Source organism: Trichinella spiralis, assembly GCF_000181795.1.
Source record: "Trichinella spiralis strain ISS 195 chromosome Unknown Scfld9, whole genome shotgun sequence".
Taxonomy (NCBI): Eukaryota; Metazoa; Nematoda; class Enoplea; order Trichinellida; family Trichinellidae; genus Trichinella; species Trichinella spiralis.
The window spans coordinates 5539967-5557884 of NW_003526948.1; the positions used below are offsets into that span (position 1 = coordinate 5539967).

Here is a 17918-nt window from a genome sequence, read left to right on the forward strand (position 1 = left end):
ACATGAAAACGTTTACTTGTAAAATAAATTATCCCTAAAGTAATTTGCATAAAAGAAAAACACAAAAATATTAATTTTAATAAGAAAAATATGCCATAAATGCGAATAACGAAAAATGTTATATAGCATTTTTATTCCATTCCTACTGGCAGGCAGAATGGTTGAATGCTCTTCATCTACTGCCGGCCGATATAGCAAAATCAGCACGCCTAGAAGGCGTCAGAACGCTCAGTGTATACATACACCAAAACTTACATTGACTAGTGAAATTAGCCTAAAAGCGGCTGAAAATACCAAAATCAGCACGCCTAGAAGGGGTCAGAACGCTCAGTGTATACATACACCAAAACTTACATTGACTAGTGAAATTAGCCTAAAAGCGGCTGAAAATACCAAAATCAGCACGCCTAGAAGGCATTCAGTTCTAACCCCAATTTTCAGCTGATAACTGCATCCACAGCACAAGCCGAAATTACGGCATTGGATGTAAAATGACATTTGATTGTGCCAAGTGGAAGATAAATTCCACCTTTTATAAAGGCGTTAAAACTATATATTTGCTATATAATTGCGCTTCAACTGAGCATTACAGATATAAAAGTAAAAACAAGACAACTACTAAATGATTAATGTATGAGTTGAATAAAAAATTATGATACAATTTTAGTCGAGAGCTAAAATATAAATTACTGTTGAAACTGAAAAATAAGTTCAATTTTGGCAAAATTACAACAAGCATGAATGCTCGCTATCAATGACAAAGAACAACACAATTCGAATTCCTTTTTTTCATTTTTTTCCTCCTTTAAAAGTCAAATTACGAAAATTTGATAATCTAGTTCAAGTACTGTATTGTCGTGCTTTTTGAGAAAGTTTTCGCTCAATTGATCAAAGGCAGGGCTTTGGAAACGGTCACAGGGCGAGATACATGACGAAAACGGTGAACAGGGTCAAAATCAAATGCCAAAGTCAAAAGATACAGTAGAAAACTTACAAACGAAAAGCGGAATGTTCAATGGTCAGCAACCGTTGGCTAGCGTTGTTCGAATCTGTCATGAAGAGATTGAAAAATAACGAAAAATCCAACAAAAGCACAACACGACCGGACGCTTCATATTAATTGGTATGAATTATTAATAAAATTGTGAATGTGAAAAATGTAATTAATAAACTATATGTGTTGTTTTTTCTTTCAATAATAATAATGGCTGGTAGATGTCTGAGAATCTTATTAAATAATTCCACTTGCCGTTAAATATGTGAAAAACTTGACTAGAGTATGCAAATTGAAATTGCTCTTTTTCCACTTCGGGTGTGGACAATAAGTGGAAATTGGTCATTGGGATGGTTTTGTTCAAATGTTAGAATTTGGATGTCTACAATGAAGCTTTGACAACAACAAACTGGTCAAAATAAACCCAGTATTTTGCTTGTCGAAGTGCACAGAACTTGTGCTTGGGGCGTTTCTGAACGCTGTCCAACGTTCAATAGCCCATTGTTCGTCCCAGTGCATCCACCTCTGTACGTCAATACAGTTTTCAGCATTAAGAAAATGTTCTTGTCAAAGTAGCACTTTTCACAAGAAAGTGGTTTATTTGCGAAAGTGAGGATAAAATGCTTTCAACTGTTTCTCCATTCAGTCATCGCAATTTGCATGTCCATTGTAATGCGTAATATTTATTCAAAATATGACGAAAGTCAACGGATACGGTAATTTTGTTTATTCAACTACAACTGTTTGTTTATTGTGTATGTAAACGAAATAAAAATACTTCATAAATGTTCCATCATTTGCAATAATCAAGTGATGAAATTTATCCTCGCGAGACATTTTGAAACTGTCGACTTTGTGAATTCATCGAAAGTGTAAATCAGTAATAAAATGATTACGTATTTTGAAAACATTTTGTATTTTCTTTGGTTTGAAACTATTACAATTAAAGTTTCTTATTATGAAATAAATAGACAGTCTAGTTACAAATTGGGGAAATTAAAAACTGAAAACTTACAATTTGAGTTTATAAATAATCTTTTCATTGGTATACAACGCCAGAATTGACAAATAAAATCTAGTTGAGTAAGAGAGAAAATAATCAAAAAAGAATAACTTTTTGGAAGATGTCTTCTTGTTTCTTGCGTTTGAATTTATATTTAATAAAATTTCACAGGAATTATTTCATCATTGTTGTTGAATGTACATGTATCTATTCAATCAATTACAAATCAGTTGAAAAATGATCTGACGAAAACATATACTTATTAAACAAAACGAACGCCATGGTCATTTTCCATAAAACAATCGTACAAATCAATTTTTTGCAAAATTGTTGAAATCTGCGACAACTTGTTGAAAAAGAGATATTTTCCAAGGAAAAATTTGCATAAAATGTGAAAAGTGAAAATGTTTCAATAGCACCTAAAAATCCTAAATTGACCCAACTCAAAAGGATGGAATTGACAAAACTTTGCATCAAGCGAAAAGCAGCTCAATGTGTCGCGGTAACTAACCAAGAACAACGGAAAATTGCCGTTGACATCACAAATTTTGAAAATTTTTCTTGTTTGAAATAAGCCTCATTTTTAAAATTTATTATTTTGAAAAGTAAAACAATATCGAAATTCATTTCTTGCCAACAAACAGTGTCTACTTTTCAAACAGCCAATTGTTCATGTTTAACATTTGAAAAGTAAATTTTCCGTGGCTGGGAGAAAAACAATTTTCTGTTTTTAAATTATTTTTTGAACAAGTAATAAATTAACTATGCAAGTATGATTTTTTTTGAGTAATTTTACTTAAAATCATTTTAAAAATTTCCTTTTTCTTTCCTTTCAAAGTGAAATTACCAAATTTTGATAATCAAGTTCTAGTACTGTATTGTTTTGCTTTTTGAGAAAGTTTTCTCTCAGTCGATCAGATGCAGCGCTTTGGAAGCGCTTAGGATGCGGCACACGACGAAAACGGTGACCAGGGTCAAAATCAAATGACAAAGTCCGAAAATGCAGTAGGAAACTTGCAAGCAGACGAACGTGACATATGAAGCCGAATGTTCAATGGTCATCAACCGTTGGCTGGCGTTGTTCGAATCTTTCATGAAGACATTCGAAAATAGCGAAGAATCCAACAAATGCGCAACACGACCGGACGTTTCATATTGAATGATATCAATTATCTCCACAAGGCCTGAAATTTAAAAAATAAACAAAAAACGAATACATCTTATCAAAAACTCATTTTCATCCAAATCAACAATTTGAAAGATGTGAGAGGAAATTTAAATAACGGCACTTGTAAGTGACTAGAGTATGCAAATTGAAATTGCTCTTTTTCCACTTCAGGTGTGGACATTTTCTTGGACAATAAGTGGAAATTGGTCATTGGGGTGGTTTTGTTCAAATGCTAGAATTTGGATGTCTACAATGAAGCTTTGACAACAGCAAACTAGTCAAAATAAACCCAGTATTTTGCTTGTCGAAGTGCACAGAACCTGTGCTTGGGGCGTTTCTGAACGCTGTCCAACGTTCAATAGCCCATTGTTCGTCCCAGTGCATCCACCTCTGTACGTCAATACAGTTGCCAGCATTAAGAAAATGTTCTTGTCAAAGTAGCACTTTTCACAAGAAAGTGGTTTATTTGCGAAAGAGAGGATAAAATGCTTTCAACTGTTTCTCCATTCAGTCATCGCAATTTGCATGACCATTATAATGCGTAATATTTATTTAAAATATGACGAAAGTCAATGGTTACGGTAATTTTGTTTATCCAACTACAACTGTTTGTTTATTGTGTATGTAAACGAAATAAAAATACTTTTTCCCATATAATTTTCATCAAATCTTATAAATCAGTTTATTTCTACATTTTACTTCATAAATATTCCACCATTTCCAATAATCAAGTTTATCTTTGCAAAACATTTCGAAACGGTCGACTTTGTGAATTCATCAAAAAAATAATCAAGTATTAATGTAAATCAGTAATAAAATGAAAATTTATTTTGAACAAATTCTCCGTTTTCTTTAGTTAGGAATTATTAAAAATGAAATTTCTTTTATCAGCATAATTCAAGTTGAGAAAATGAAAAATTACAAAAATTTGAATTTATAAGTGTAAAGGATCTTTTTATTGGTACGCAGAGCCGGAATGGAGACACAAGAGCTGGTCGTGTAAGATATGAAAACGCTATGCCAAGGTTGGAAAAGGTATTTTACGACTCCGCATTTTCTCTTGCGCTGCAAATTACGCTTGTGTATGACCTTCGGTGTCATGTTTAAGAAATAAATCCTGAACTGACTTCTTGAGAAAAGCCCATAAAGTGAAGTGAGCACAAGGATGTGTTGATGATAGTAATTGTGAAGTATTTGGTCGCGTTGTTCAATTTAAATGGTCCGAAAATTTCAGACCAAAGATCCATTGATCCAAATTACGTTCAATTACTGAGAAATGTTGCTATATCAATACTCTTTTATACTGTTCTGTTTGTCAACTTTTATTTGCCATCAATGAAAATATTTTTAAATCTTTTTTATTACGAATTTAAATGATGACAGCGTAATAATTACAAAAGCACGTTTCATCTATTTTTATAGCCTTTGATCAACGTTTATTTTCCTTTTTAAAAAGTAATGATTTGAAAAGTGCAGTTTAATTTATTTGGTCAGTTTATGTTTATAAATAATGACTTGATGTACTTTACGAAGTAGTATATAGTAAACTGAGCATAATATTTTTACTTCTATGACCAACTATTCCCTTTTTATACTTAATCTCTTAAAATTGAAAAGTGCACTTTGCTGTTTAGCATTTTTCTGGTATATTAATTCCTGAATTTTGTTTGTCACATTGAAATACATCGGGAAATGAAAAACTTAATGCATTTTTCTAACATTCAGTAATATTTTGACAATTGTAGATGACATTTTCAAGGTTACTGTTGCAAAAATGAAAACTGCAAAAGTTATGCTTAAATTTTTGGCAAAAGTATTTTTTTGAATCCATGCTTTACGAAGCATACTTCATGAAATTTCAAACAGTCTGTACATTAAATAATAATGTTGTGACAACTTGGTTTTAAATTGCTCGCCCAATTATTTTATCCTTAATTTATTTTCTACAAAATGACATTTAGTAATGGATATTTAATTTGAAATATAAACTAAACCATCTTACGCAGTTTGCGATTGATAAAACAAAATGGAACCATCGTATGTAATTTTAATTTAAATACCTGGCACTCAAATGCTGGCGGTTCACAATCAAAAGATACTCCGTTCGGTAAAACTGCTTCCAACATTTACAACGATCTATTATTCAGGCATTTATGGCATATCTTAAACTTACAATATGTATTTTTATTGAATTAAGTTTCACGTGTGACTACAACTAAAAGTAATATTTACACTTTCGAAAAGTATTATGATTGCAGCAGATTAGCTAATGAAAAATGCATCATTCAACAACATGTATATACATTTGAAACTTATTATCAAATGCTTTTATTAACAATTAAAAAATTAGCATTTTAATATTTAATTTTTATAAGACTGATCATTAGACTGAATCATTTCACTGCATATTTTTTTCAAAAATAATTTCTTTTTTACGCATCACTGTAATGCACTCACGTGATAACACGTGATATTTAATCTCCAAAATGCAATGTTTATAAACTACAAATGCATAAACCTTTGAACATGCGATGAAATTCAAGTGTTAATTATTTAAGAAACGATTTGTTTTGAAAATTCGAAAAAAAATTGTACAATTATTTGAAAATTGAAACTAATCCAAATTCAGCATAGTCCAAAATGTTTTATATTTCTATTTGAAAATTTAAGCGTACAAGTTGCAAATTTCAAATTTAAATTTATTTGTTCGTGTTGAAAATGATGAATAGCATAATTGAACGTGAACAATAGTATACTGTTGAATATTGAAAAAAAATTAAACAATTAAAATTTTTGCTTACTTTGCATAAATGGCAGTTGAAATGGAGTGAGAAAGAAGTTAGCGACAAGCCAAAGGCAAAGAAATGGCAGAAAATTGAGCGCTTTCTCTTTTTGTATGGCCGTAAGCATGCAGACGGCGCCGATGGCCAAAACGTAAAGCACGTAAAGCAGACGTAGCACAAGACGAAGCTGGTGCTGCGGGGATGCTTTCATCCACAGTTGTGCTATTAAAGCTACATCCGCAGAAACAAGAAGAAAAGCAATAAACAAGTGCATGTATGCAATAAGCCTTGCTCTCAAATAGAATCGTTCGAGCAGCTTGCGTTGCCGGTTGAGCACAATTAGCTGCGCTAGTCGTTGTACATCTTGACTGAGGAGATTTTCCACATAGGGGCTGGATGCTGACTGACTGGCGCTTGGTTGTCTTTGAGATTCATATCGATCATGAGATGCTTGTATAGCATCAGTTTCACCCTGCTGCCTTTGCGCATGATGGAAATAATATGTGGAGTTTGTCCAGTAGCGTGCAAGCCTTCTTGGGCGGGATAAAACACCGCTGGTCATTGCAGGACAGCGCCTGCTCGATGGCCAGTTTGGAACCCAATTTCGCCTTGCCAAACTGGCAGGCTTGTTAGCTTGCAAAATCTTCTTCACAAGTTCGTCTTCAAGTCAAATTGAGACTGGGCATGCAGCCTGATTTTCTGCAAACCAACACTTGCAATCACTTTAAAGTTGACAACAAAGTCCAGGCAGGCATGCTTGTTGGCCTTGATCGACAGGCAAACACGATTCACTGCGGTTGTTGGACCACAAATGCTTTACCCGCTCGTGACCAATGAAAACATCACTTCTTGCACAATAACTGGAACAATAAATATCACTTTACTCTTATTTAGCATCTTAACAACAAATGCACAATTTTCGATATTCAATCTCAATTTGAATATAATCAATTTTCCTATATTTTTTTTGAAATAAGAGGCCCTTTTCAAATCATAATATTCCATAAATTACCATATTATGTATATGAATGCACGCAATTTTAATTAAATTGAATTTTCATTTTATTAAGCACAATAACAATACAGATTCAAAAAATATATTTAAAAACATCATCAATATATTCTATAAGAAATAAAAAATGAATAAGAATATTCCATTTCCAGATTGTTTGTTTGGCAATGGATGAAGTATGCAGCTCTTTCTGTGCATACTTGAAGGTTTTAAACATTCTGTTTGAATATTATGCTAAACTATGAAGCATTATTCATTAGAAATGTGTGCATTTATATTATTGCTATTCACACAGCTCTCTGAATGCATTTTATCATCTTATATTTTTTGTGTACATTTAAACAATTGCAATGCATATTTCATATTAAATGAAATAAGAAAGTGACTATGGTTGTATTGCTCTAGGTTACTTGTCTTCAGGAATTGCTAATTTTATGATAATTTTCTTGTTATAAACAAATATAAGTGGAGTTAATTACACCAAATGATGTCAGTGATTTGTATTGCAGAAAACATTTGCATAACAAAATAATACAGGTATTACTATTTTGTTATGCCAACAATATTTTTAGTTTGAATTTTTTATTAGTCAATAATTTTATAGCATATTGAAGATACACTGAAAAGCTTAACGTTCATTAATTAAACAAGCATCATTTATAAAATGCTAGAACACATTTTTGATTGCTCATGGATATGATGAAGTGAAAACAAATGATTACTTTTTTTCAAATATGCACAGCTTTCAAGCTTCGCAATATTTGAAGAATGATATATTACACCCAGTATTCATTGTTTGCCAAATTTTAACTTCGCCCAAATGGAGCATCTTTAAAACGAGATGTTTTAAATATTGACAATTATCATTTGCATCAATAATGTATGCATGATGAAATGGGCCCGAATTTTCAAACTTATTTATTGATGCGATTTTAATATTTTGCAGCATATGAGAAAGTTAACTCCCATTCAAGTCTGCTTTTATTATACTGTATGAAGATAAAAAATATCCCATTTTGCTTACACTTTGCTTGATTCTTTTACTGCTTGTTTTGAATGAAATGAAAGATGAAATAGTAATTCATTTTATAAAAGTTATTTTCGAAATTATGCAGTAAAATTAAAATCATATAAACTAAGAAATTTCTTCTTAGAATTAAGCATTAAAATATGAGACAATCTTTTGTATTTTAAAAGTTAATACTTTTATATAGATGGTAATATTTTAAATTTTTACGTTGTATATTTTTTAAGTAGTAATCATTTTAGAAAATCTTTATGCAATTTCACATTTTCACTGCATCAGATTTAGTGAGAAATTGAAACAAATACCATTGAAAATATCGAAAGTAAATTGTTTTCACATTTCATTTGTAGAAATATTTATATCCTGTTTTTTTCCAAATATAATGTTTCTTTCCAAACTAGTCTGCACTAACTGCTGCCCATCGTATAAAAAATTACTTCAGATTCAAAGTTAATTGCATATGACAGCTCTAATTTGTATAACTTTAAATTTTTATAACTCTACTAAACCTGAAACCAAAATCATTTCTTATTTAAATTTACTTAAAATTATATAAATAACGTGCTTGTAGCAATGTTGAACAATTACATTCTTTGGCATCTTTTTTGGATAAAGGCTTTTCTATTACACGCAATAGTATTTATTTGCTTTGTAAAATATACAAAGCTGTTTACATGAGACATGTAAAAATCAAATTTCGAAAAGAAATTATTAGCAATACATGCTGCAATGCAAGTTTACATTTCAAATTAATCTTAAAGAATACATGCTACTCTTTTTTCAAAGAGATTTCCAAAACATTATCGAACTTGATAACTTTTAATCATTACAGTATTTTTATTTATCAAAAACTACCTGCTGTTGCGTGACGCTATCAGAAATTACTGTATGTCTTTTTGCATTATGTCTAGTTTTTGCTGGTTCAGTCTGGTTGAGCTCTGGCATTTCTGCTAGCATCAGTCGTGAGGACAACTCTGCAGACTGCTCCTATTTGAAATCATTCTGTTCTGTTAAACTTCTGAAATGCAAAGCGGTAATCGATTCACTGACACGATAGTTCAATATTTAATCAGAATTATTCTTCCAGGTAATAAACCATTGGACAGTGTTGAAAAAGCTCACAGCAGCCATGTCCTGCCATTGTTACCGAAGGAAGATGCTTTGGAAAAATCTGCTCAAAGTCATCCTGTTCTTCTACTGTCCCCTGCTGAGCATTGTGATTTAAAGCCAAATATGACGGGACATGCAGTTGACAATGGTAAAACTTTTGCGGAATCGTATTCCAGTATTCAAACGGAAGAGGCAATTATGGATGAGAGCACTGCTGAATTTCATGCAGTTCGCAACCATCGCCTAAATATCCGTGCAATGCATCGATCTCGAGCACAAAATTTGCGCACTACACCAGTTGATTATGATCATATCATAAAAATAATGGGCCGTTGGAATCGGTGGCAAATTCGACTTTGTATTGTTTTTGCGTTCGTTTTGGCACCGCACATTATGAACGTTTTTTTAAATTTCTATGCAATGTATTTGCCAAAACATTGGTGCTATGTCAAAGACTTTGACTTGGAAAAGCATAAAAGTATAGCTGATATGGAATGGAACAGTTGGGAAATTCAAGATATCGTTGCTCCATTAGAAGTTGCCAGTGATACTGGAAAATCGATTAGATCTAGCTGTCAAATGTACAACCGAGCCAATTATCACCATCTCTCCCACCTTCCTTACGAAGAAGCGCTTGAAGCTATTGACAACCACAACGTAAGAGTTCTTTTTTTATACAATGACCTTAAATTTAATGTGCTAATTTTTTTTATTAAACAGTTTGCTATTTTTCATATATCTTCAATTAGCTCAGGGGAAATAGTCAACTGAATATTTTCTCAAAATGATAGCAGTTTGAAAACTTTGAAAGTGGCATTTGTGGATTCTTTCTGACGTTGACTAATCGGTTGTACTGACTTGGCGACATATTGCCAAACTTTGCTTTCTTTCTTATTCATCACAACATTTTGTCAGTCTTACTTGAACCAGCAACTTGGAAATTTCAGCTCAAGCTAGGCTAAAGTAGCACTTTCATTGGACATTTGCACAAAAAATAATAAACAATTACAAATTGCATATTTTTACATATTCTCTTCAGTTGATGCATACTTTTAACACAAGATGATCGTATATTTTTCATGTTAAATTACCAATAATTATTGTTCAAGTTTTTCTTTTTAGTATTTTCAGTGCTAAATGTTGCTTTTCTCAGCAACTTCAGTTCAACAAGGAACTAAGTTAATTTTGATAAATTTGAGCATTGTAAACATTTTTTCACCCATTATGCATACATAACATGACAAGATGCTTGCTATTTTGAACTGAATGTTCATGAAGGCACGCAAGCATGACAAATTAATGTTCTACTGAACGTATAAATCCTGCTCTGTTTTTTTGCTTTCATACCTGAGCATGCTGTGTTCCATTGTGATGATGATGCAAGCTAGGAAAGGAGCAACTTCATGAACATGATGGCATTTAGTTATCGAATTCTATCTGAAAACGTCATGACTTTCTTCATCCATCATTAGAAGTTCATGATTCATCATGAGGAAGCTATTTTCAGTAGTGTAGAGGTATTTTTTTTGCATATGTTTTCTTTTTTCTGTCACTATCATTAGCACTAATATAATATTTGTTGATTGATTATTAATAGCAATTTCCTCGTTCAGTAGTTATACATAAAGAAAATAATCAATCTACTTTTTGCACATTTGTCTTTTCGTTCAGTTATAGAAATCTACGGTTAAACAGAATTTATTATATGAATATTTCAGTTTCGTCAACTTAAAATCGACATTTTCAAAATTATATTTCATCATGAATATCTCAGCTCTTACTCTCGTAATAAGCAATCTATTTGATAAATCAGTTTATTATCTTATCATCTATTACGGAATGAGCTGTGTAAACAATTCTGCAACATGCTATGAATCTGAAGATTAAAAGCAGACTATGGAAAATACAACAAAATGCATTTTAGTTTCGCTGGATTATCATACATGACAATCGGACAAGTTCTTAGCTGACCCTGACCTAGCTAATTATATTATAATGCCAGTTGTAAATTGTGCTAATTTGTACATGATTGTGTATTTAAACAACGGATGACCTAATGCTGATAATTTTTCTTATCCCCAACCCACAAAATAAGCCTACAAAGTGATGCGTTGTATTGTTTCGGCAGTCATCACAGAGCGAAGCAAATTTTGAAGCTTAGATTGAATAGCTTTTGAATACTGTTAGGGACTGCTTGGCTGAAATATGAAAATCATACATTGTCATAATTAGACGTTTGCTTTTTTGGTCTATATGAGGAACAGCTGATTATAATACACATCTCTTCTGTACATTGCCATTGTTTGCAGTATTTCCAATTGTTTCAATGCGCGCAACATCAGTGCACTTGGGTTTAAAATTAAAAATTTGTAATAAAATGTTGCATTTCAGCAGCTGATTTCATAAAAGCATATTTTAGTAAACGAAATTTGAAAATTTACGCAAACATTTTTCCTAAGCTATTATTTGTTTATGCAATTTGAAAGCTCGGCACACAGATGACGTTATACAGACAGTAAAATTCACTACACTGGCAAAATATTGTAAAGAGGAAATTTATTTAATTACATTCGAAAAAATAAATTTTTTATCAGAACATAATTTTTATTATCATTACTTCGTTTAGGAAAGCGTAATTTCTTGTAATCAATGGATGTATGATCATTCAATCTTGCGGGATACTGTGTTGACACGGTGGAACATTGTGTGTGCCAACAAAGCATGGAAACTACTATTATACGTTGGGTCCAGCTTAGGAGGACTTTTAGGCTGTGCATTGGGAGGAGTGTCTGGTGATCGACTTGGTCGTCGAAAGACAGCTCTGATATTTGGTTCTTTTGGCTCCGTGTTAAGCTTTATATTACCATTTTCCAGTGATTTTCCGTGCTTAATGATAGTTAAGTTTGCATCAGTAATGTGCAACGAAGCATTGTTGTTGGTTTTGTACGTTACATTTATTGAATCAGTCGTCGACATGGATCGTCCACTTATGCTTACACTGTGGCAGGTTAGTCAATTCTTTGAATGTGATTTTCATTGCGAATACATTAAAATTTCATTTAGACTGTAGTTGTTGTATGCAGTCTACTGCTGGTGCTGATGGCTTATGTACTTAATTCGTGGACAAACATGCAAACAGTAATAGCTGTTTTCAGCGGAATTTCTATGATCATCTTACTCTTAGCTCCAGAATCTCCCAGATGGCTGATCATTAACAGCAAGCATTCTGAAGCAGAAAGCATTGTTAGGAACGCATTCCACGTTAGCCTGAAAACACTTCCGGCAGACTTGGAAATAGTAAGTATATTATAAAATAAATTGTATATCGTAAAAAATTTCCAATATTCTTTTATAGTAGCAAATAAATTGCTTTTCTAGATTGCATTCTATATTATAAATTGAAAAAGGAATCTATCTTAGGTACAACATGAAGAGCGTCCGGAATTTTTGGGAACAATGGCCAAATGGAACATTATGAGACTTACTAAATCTGTTGAAATGACAAAATGGTTAATGATAATTATTACTCTTTGGATTATGGCTGCTCTGCAAGAATTCAGTTTTAACAAACAACTAAAGCATTCTGATGATTCGTCGGCGCGACTCAGTTCTAACCTGCATGAGCATGCTCTGATTCTGACTGTAATCAATATTTTTGCAGTTGTTATCTTCTTTTCTTTAACAAAGTAAGTTTAAAATGCAAATCATCACTACACAGATGACTTGTTTTATTTTTTTGAATTCAATTTAATATCATTTAAATTTATTTAATATATTTATTCAAATTTGAACATTTTATTTTAAGAATTGAAAATACAGTATAATTTAACTTTAAACTCATTTGAAACTGAAAACACTTGAAATCACTATCTATCTTCTTATATATTCAGGTACTTTAGTCGAAATAACAGTCTTGTATTTTTGTTCTGTATGAGTGGCATGACTGTTGCCATATGCGCCTTGCCGAAAACCACATCCATGCGACCTGAATTAGTTATGCTAGTAATTGGTTATGTAAGTACATCTGTTAGCAAATGGTTATTATATTTAATGACCGTCGAACTGTTTCCCACTGTAATACGTTGCTCTGTTATTGGATTATGCGCATTCTGTTCCAATTTATGCGTTACTATTATCAGCGTTGTGATCACATCGACTGGCATGGAAGAAAATAGAATTCCTTGCATTTGTTTTGGCTTATTGGCGTTAGTATGTTCTGCAATGATAAGCTACATTCCCATGTGCAAAGGTAGAGCTCTTCCGGACACGTTTAAAGATACCCTCTCGATGCGTCCTAATTCTCCTGATCTGAATGAGTGGATACCTAAATCGAGGGTTTCTCAACAGCATGCCAACAATTACACTTCATTTATACCTTACAGACAGCCAACTTTGCTTTCATTTACTGACCCAAGAATAGACGCATAGAACACTGCTTATGAAGGAAGAATTTACTGTTATTCTTTGTCGAATTATTATTTGTTAAAATGTTAGTTGTTTTGTTTGATTGGAAAGATCATTGAAAACAATCATGTACGCTGCTTTTGGAACGTCATCTCACTAACTTCACACATATATACATACGTTTTATGCGTTGTTGGGATAAAAATATGTTTTTGTTATTGAAATGATTGCTGTTGTTTATTGTTAGTCCATCCAGAAACAGAGAAAGTAAATGAACTTGCTAATGAAGCTTAAGCATTAGAACGTGAACAAGTTTCTGAAATGTTTATTCAGAAAATAAAAGCCTATATTATCATATGAAAACTAGTTATTAATTTGGCAAAGAAACTGTTTAATACCATATGCATCTGGGGTCAGCGAACAGTGACCTCTTGTGATAGCAAGTGTACACTGCGGGAAGCCACTTTTATGGCCAATAATGTAAGGCCGGATTACAGTCTCTTTGTTTGCAATTGATATATACAGTAATATTCGGCTGTATAACGCGCTTCACTTTTCTGAAGTGTATTTTTATCAGCAGGTTATGCACAAGCCACTTAAAGTGACCTATTGTCGACCTTTTATTGCTCAGATGAAGTTTTATTGACTTAACAGTGGCCATTGATATTCTCGTCAGCACCTGCTAATGATCACTGATCACTTTTCCCTTTTCACGTTTGTCGAACTGCACGGTGAAATTTGAATTTTTATCATTTATCTCCCTTATTTGCATTTTACCATTTCAACATTTGCCTGCTTTCTTATCTTTTACTTTGTCCACTTTCAATGTGCAACAGTTCAGAAAATAAAGAGCCAAAAGCTGCTGGATCGACTTTCTCCCCACATGCCTCTGTTCTCAAGGTAAATTTACATTGCTTATTAGTACAGTGACGATTGGATAAAAGCAAATTTGCTTTGTCTTTGCAGTTAATATTAATATCATTTTCATATTCGTGCCTGAAGACATTCATATGCATTGCAAATTTGTGTTGATTTATGCATATTTTGTGGCTTTGAAACTTTCAACTCTTTAATCAGGGCAGGACTCTAATGCTATTTTAATGTCAAATTTTCATTTTATAAACTTGCAATTTTGTAGTTACGCAGCAAACATATTAATGTTCAATTCATAATGTTTATAATTTAGCTTTCCCAAATTAGCAGAACACTACAGTAGGTTTATCAAAGTGCTGTGACTTTTTAACTTCATGTTCAATCAAATTATTATTATTATTGTGTTAATAATTTGTAAATAATAAAAAGTAGAAATATGGAAAAACATAGCTAATAAAAATGCTATTAACATAACTGACTGTTAGGTTAATAGCTGATATTTGAGCAATAGGCAATGTAATAATAATTTAAGTATTGAAATTAAAAAATCACTTATTGAGAGCTACTTTACATAATTAGGAAAACCAATATCGAAAAATTGAAGAATATTTTTTAAAAATGCAACGCAGTGCAGTTGCATTTTAAATAATATTTAATAATAAATGTTTTGAAATAAATGCTATTTATATCAACTAAAATCTGGATATAAACAATTAATTTGTATTATAGTTCATTGAAAGAAAATTTTGCTGTGGATATTGTCCAAAAAGATGGGTACTAGCCGTTCTGTGTCATATTGGATTTGCTATTGCATTCGGTATACGCTGCAATTTTGGTGCCGCAAAAATGAGGATGTTCCAACACCATGAAGATGTTTATGGGACCAAAAATCACACTAATATTAACGAGGTATTATAATTCTACTATATCTTTATAAATAAATAAATTATTTGATAATTTAAAGTCGGTTGAATCCCATGGACATGGTGGACTGGTGGCTCTTGTAGAAAGTTCATTTTTTTATGGAGCTTCTATAAGCTATTTTCCAGCTGGAATTATTGCTGCAAAATTTTCTCCTGTCAGGTAAATGTCAAGTAAGGTGATAGTGAATGAGCTTATAATTCACCATTGTTTAGAATGTTTGGCTTTGGTGTTGTTACATTATCATCACTGAATTTGCTTTTGCCAGTAGCCTTTTCAAATGGCTTCATTTTTCCCATTATTATCCAGTTTATTCAGGGTTTAGCACATGTAATAAGTTATATTATATATATTTTTTTTTTGTTTTAACGTTATTTTTTATTTCTGGGCTTCTTGTATCCTTGTATGCTTGGCTTATGGTCATTCTGGGCTCCACAAAGTGAAAAGACTAAATTGGCAACAACTTCAATTACTGGAAATTATGTGGGTGTATTCATTGGTATGCCGCTTTCCGCATTATTGGTTAGTCACGTCAGCTGGCAAAGTCCATTTTATACCTATGGTAAATTTTGTGCTTTATTTAAATATAATATATATACATATATTGTTAATTGTAGTGTAATTAGAATGTATTTTTTCAAGTAAAATATGAAAAATTCAACGCAAGCTTTAATATTTATTTCTTTGCTAATATCTGTTAAATATTTCAGTTGTTTGCATGTTAAAATTAACTTAGCTGATTTTGCATAATTTTATGAATTAAATTGAACTGAAGACCTATGCTGTTATATTTACATTTTATGCAAAGCAGTGATGCAATGTTATGTAATATAATTGAGCAATAATGAGCGTTAAATTTAAATTGAAAAGGTAGTATAAAACTTCCATTTTTTTTAATATTTAAAAGCTATTAATTGAAACTTAATTTATGACTTATAAAGCTTTTTGTTTTTTAGCTTTATAGCTATTGTCTTTATTTCATTTTAGGCGTAGCTGGCATTACATGGTTTATTTTTTGGATGTTATTTACAGTTCCAGATCCTGCTGATCATCCAACGCTTTCTGATAAAGAAAAGCAGCTTATTTTAAATGGAAAAAATGAAATGAGGACACCTGTTACACTAAAAGTACTGATAATCTAATTTTCAAGAATTTGAACTAAAAAGCACGTTTTGCATATGTATATATTAGAAATATATCACTGAGATATTAAAATAGGCTATGAAAAATTCATATTATAATTTTTTATTTATAGCTAATATAGGAAATTTTAATTATTTTGAAAACCTTTTATACTTGTTATACTAATTACTTCTACAAAATAATGTTTTTTTTTATTTTTCAGTTATCCGAAATTCCATGGAAAAGTATATTTACTTCTGCTCCAGTATGGGCTATCATAATAGCCACGTTCACACGGTGTTGGATGATGTTCACATTGATCAATGATCAGCTATCATATATGACAGAAGCTCTTGGACTGAGCATGGATACTGCAAGTTTTTGATTTAATGCTTCGCAGAGGATATGTTATTGAATATTTTTAGAGTGCACTATTAGCCTCCATTCCACATGGAATTATGTCAGTAACTGTAATCTTCAGTGGCCGGTTAGCCGATATGCTTCGAAATAAAAATATTTTTACCACAACTACAGTTCGGAAACTGTTTCATTGTTCAGGTTTGTCTTTCAGAAAAATTCACAGAAAAATTTGCTCACATACGATACGTTTATTTTGTATTTTAAAATCAAATGAACATAACTGTATTTTGTTTTGCTATTTCTCAAATTTATAATATCTGACCTTTAATTCTAATGAACATTTAGGCTTTGCATTTGAGGCGCTGTTTCTGATTGGCTGTGCTTATTCTACCAATGTAATTGCTGCCGTAACCCTTATGGTTATTGCTCGAGTATTCTCTGGTTTGGCAGTTTCAGGTAATAAGTATGTTTAATGTTAGTTTAATTCAATTTTATTTAGTTATATTTAAATTGTAGGATCTAACGTCAATCATCTGGATATTGCACCATGTTATGCCAGTATTCTCACAGGATTAGGTCAGGCATTTGGTCAAATTTCTGGTATTCTGACACCACTGCTAACGGAATACATCGTGTCTATTCATGTAACGACTTCAGCTTAATCTGATAACATATTTATAGTATATGAATTTTTAGGAAGCAAAAGGATGGAAACTTGTACTTCTTTCTGCTGCCGTTATCCACTTAATTGGAGTTTTCTTTTTTGGAATTTTTGCTGCTGGTGAAGTTCAACCTTGGGCAACGAAAACTCTATCAACAGCAGAATCAGCTGAAGATGAGGCAAAGCAATCTGCAATAGAGACACCTTAAATGTTAGTAATTCGTTTTATAAACTTTCAATCAATTTTTACGATTTTAAAATTTTATGATTTTTAAACCTGATTTGTTGGCTGGCTGGCTATTGTTACTTTGTCGAATTTTAATTCTTGACAATATGCATCAATTCATTTTAGAACAATCACCGCAGTTATTATTACTACATAAAATTGCCAAAATTATTAATTTATTAATGATCGTTGGTATACCAGAGCATATTTCAATGAACCGAAGTGTATTTAAATAATTTGTGCACTATGGGTCA

The 17918-nt window shown here is 31.9% G+C and overlaps 3 protein-coding genes across 3 annotated transcripts; 1 reads left to right on the forward strand and 2 right to left on the reverse strand.

Moving 5' to 3' along the window:
* Positions 1 to 437: 437 nt before the first annotated feature.
* Tsp_11964 (conserved hypothetical protein) lies at positions 438 to 1545 on the reverse strand. Its single transcript, XM_003372165.1, has 3 exons — positions 1419 to 1545; positions 995 to 1109; positions 438 to 549 (listed from the first exon to the last, which is right to left on the reverse strand). Exons 1-3 carry the CDS (start codon positions 1543 to 1545, stop codon positions 438 to 440), a joined length of 354 nt encoding a protein of 117 aa, XP_003372213.1.
* Positions 1546 to 2903: 1358 nt separating this feature from the next.
* On the reverse strand, positions 2904 to 6510 carry Tsp_11965 (hypothetical protein). The gene is made up of 2 exons (XM_003372166.1): positions 5967 to 6510; positions 2904 to 3181 (listed from the first exon to the last, which is right to left on the reverse strand). The coding sequence occupies exons 1-2, from the start codon at positions 6508 to 6510 to the stop codon at positions 2904 to 2906; spliced, it is 822 nt and encodes a 273-aa protein (XP_003372214.1).
* A 1728-nt stretch (positions 6511 to 8238) lies between these two features.
* Tsp_11966 (vesicular glutamate transporter 3) lies at positions 8239 to 17647 on the forward strand. Its single transcript, XM_003372167.1, has 16 exons — positions 8239 to 8271; positions 8820 to 8949; positions 9075 to 9754; positions 11724 to 12104; positions 12161 to 12394; positions 12518 to 12783; positions 12988 to 13346; positions 14343 to 14401; positions 15104 to 15283; positions 15424 to 15457; positions 16283 to 16422; positions 16641 to 16794; positions 16883 to 16975; positions 17123 to 17233; positions 17294 to 17421; positions 17474 to 17647. The coding sequence occupies exons 1-16, from the start codon at positions 8239 to 8241 to the stop codon at positions 17645 to 17647; spliced, it is 3156 nt and encodes a 1051-aa protein (XP_003372215.1).
* Positions 17648 to 17918: the final 271 nt, after the last annotated feature.

Coding starts and splice junctions, on each gene's coding strand:
- Tsp_11964 (XM_003372165.1), bottom strand. CDS start 1,545: ATGCTGAAAACTGTATTGACGTACAGAGGTGGATGCACTGGGACGAAC. Junction 1,110..1,418: donor TTCGACAAGCAAAATACTGG/GTTTATTTTGAC, acceptor ATTAATATGAAG/CGTCCGGTCGTGTTGTGCTT. Junction 550..994: donor GAACATTCCGCTTTTCGTTT/GTAAGTTTTCTA, acceptor GCAAATATATAG/TTTTAACGCCTTTATAAAAG.
- Tsp_11965 (XM_003372166.1), bottom strand. CDS start 6,510: ATGACCAGCGGTGTTTTATCCCGCCCAAGAAGGCTTGCACGCTACTGG. Junction 3,182..5,966: donor TCAACTGCCATTTATGCAAA/GTAAGCAAAAAT, acceptor TTTAAATTTCAG/GCCTTGTGGAGATAATTGAT.
- Tsp_11966 (XM_003372167.1), top strand. CDS start 8,239: ATGCAATTTCACATTTTCACTGCATCAGATTTA. Junction 8,272..8,819: donor TTTTCACTGCATCAGATTTA/GTGAGAAATTGA, acceptor TAATCATTACAG/TATTTTTATTTATCAAAAAC. Junction 13,347..14,342: donor CTACATTCCCATGTGCAAAG/GTAGAGCTCTTC, acceptor GCAACAGTTCAG/AAAATAAAGAGCCAAAAGCT.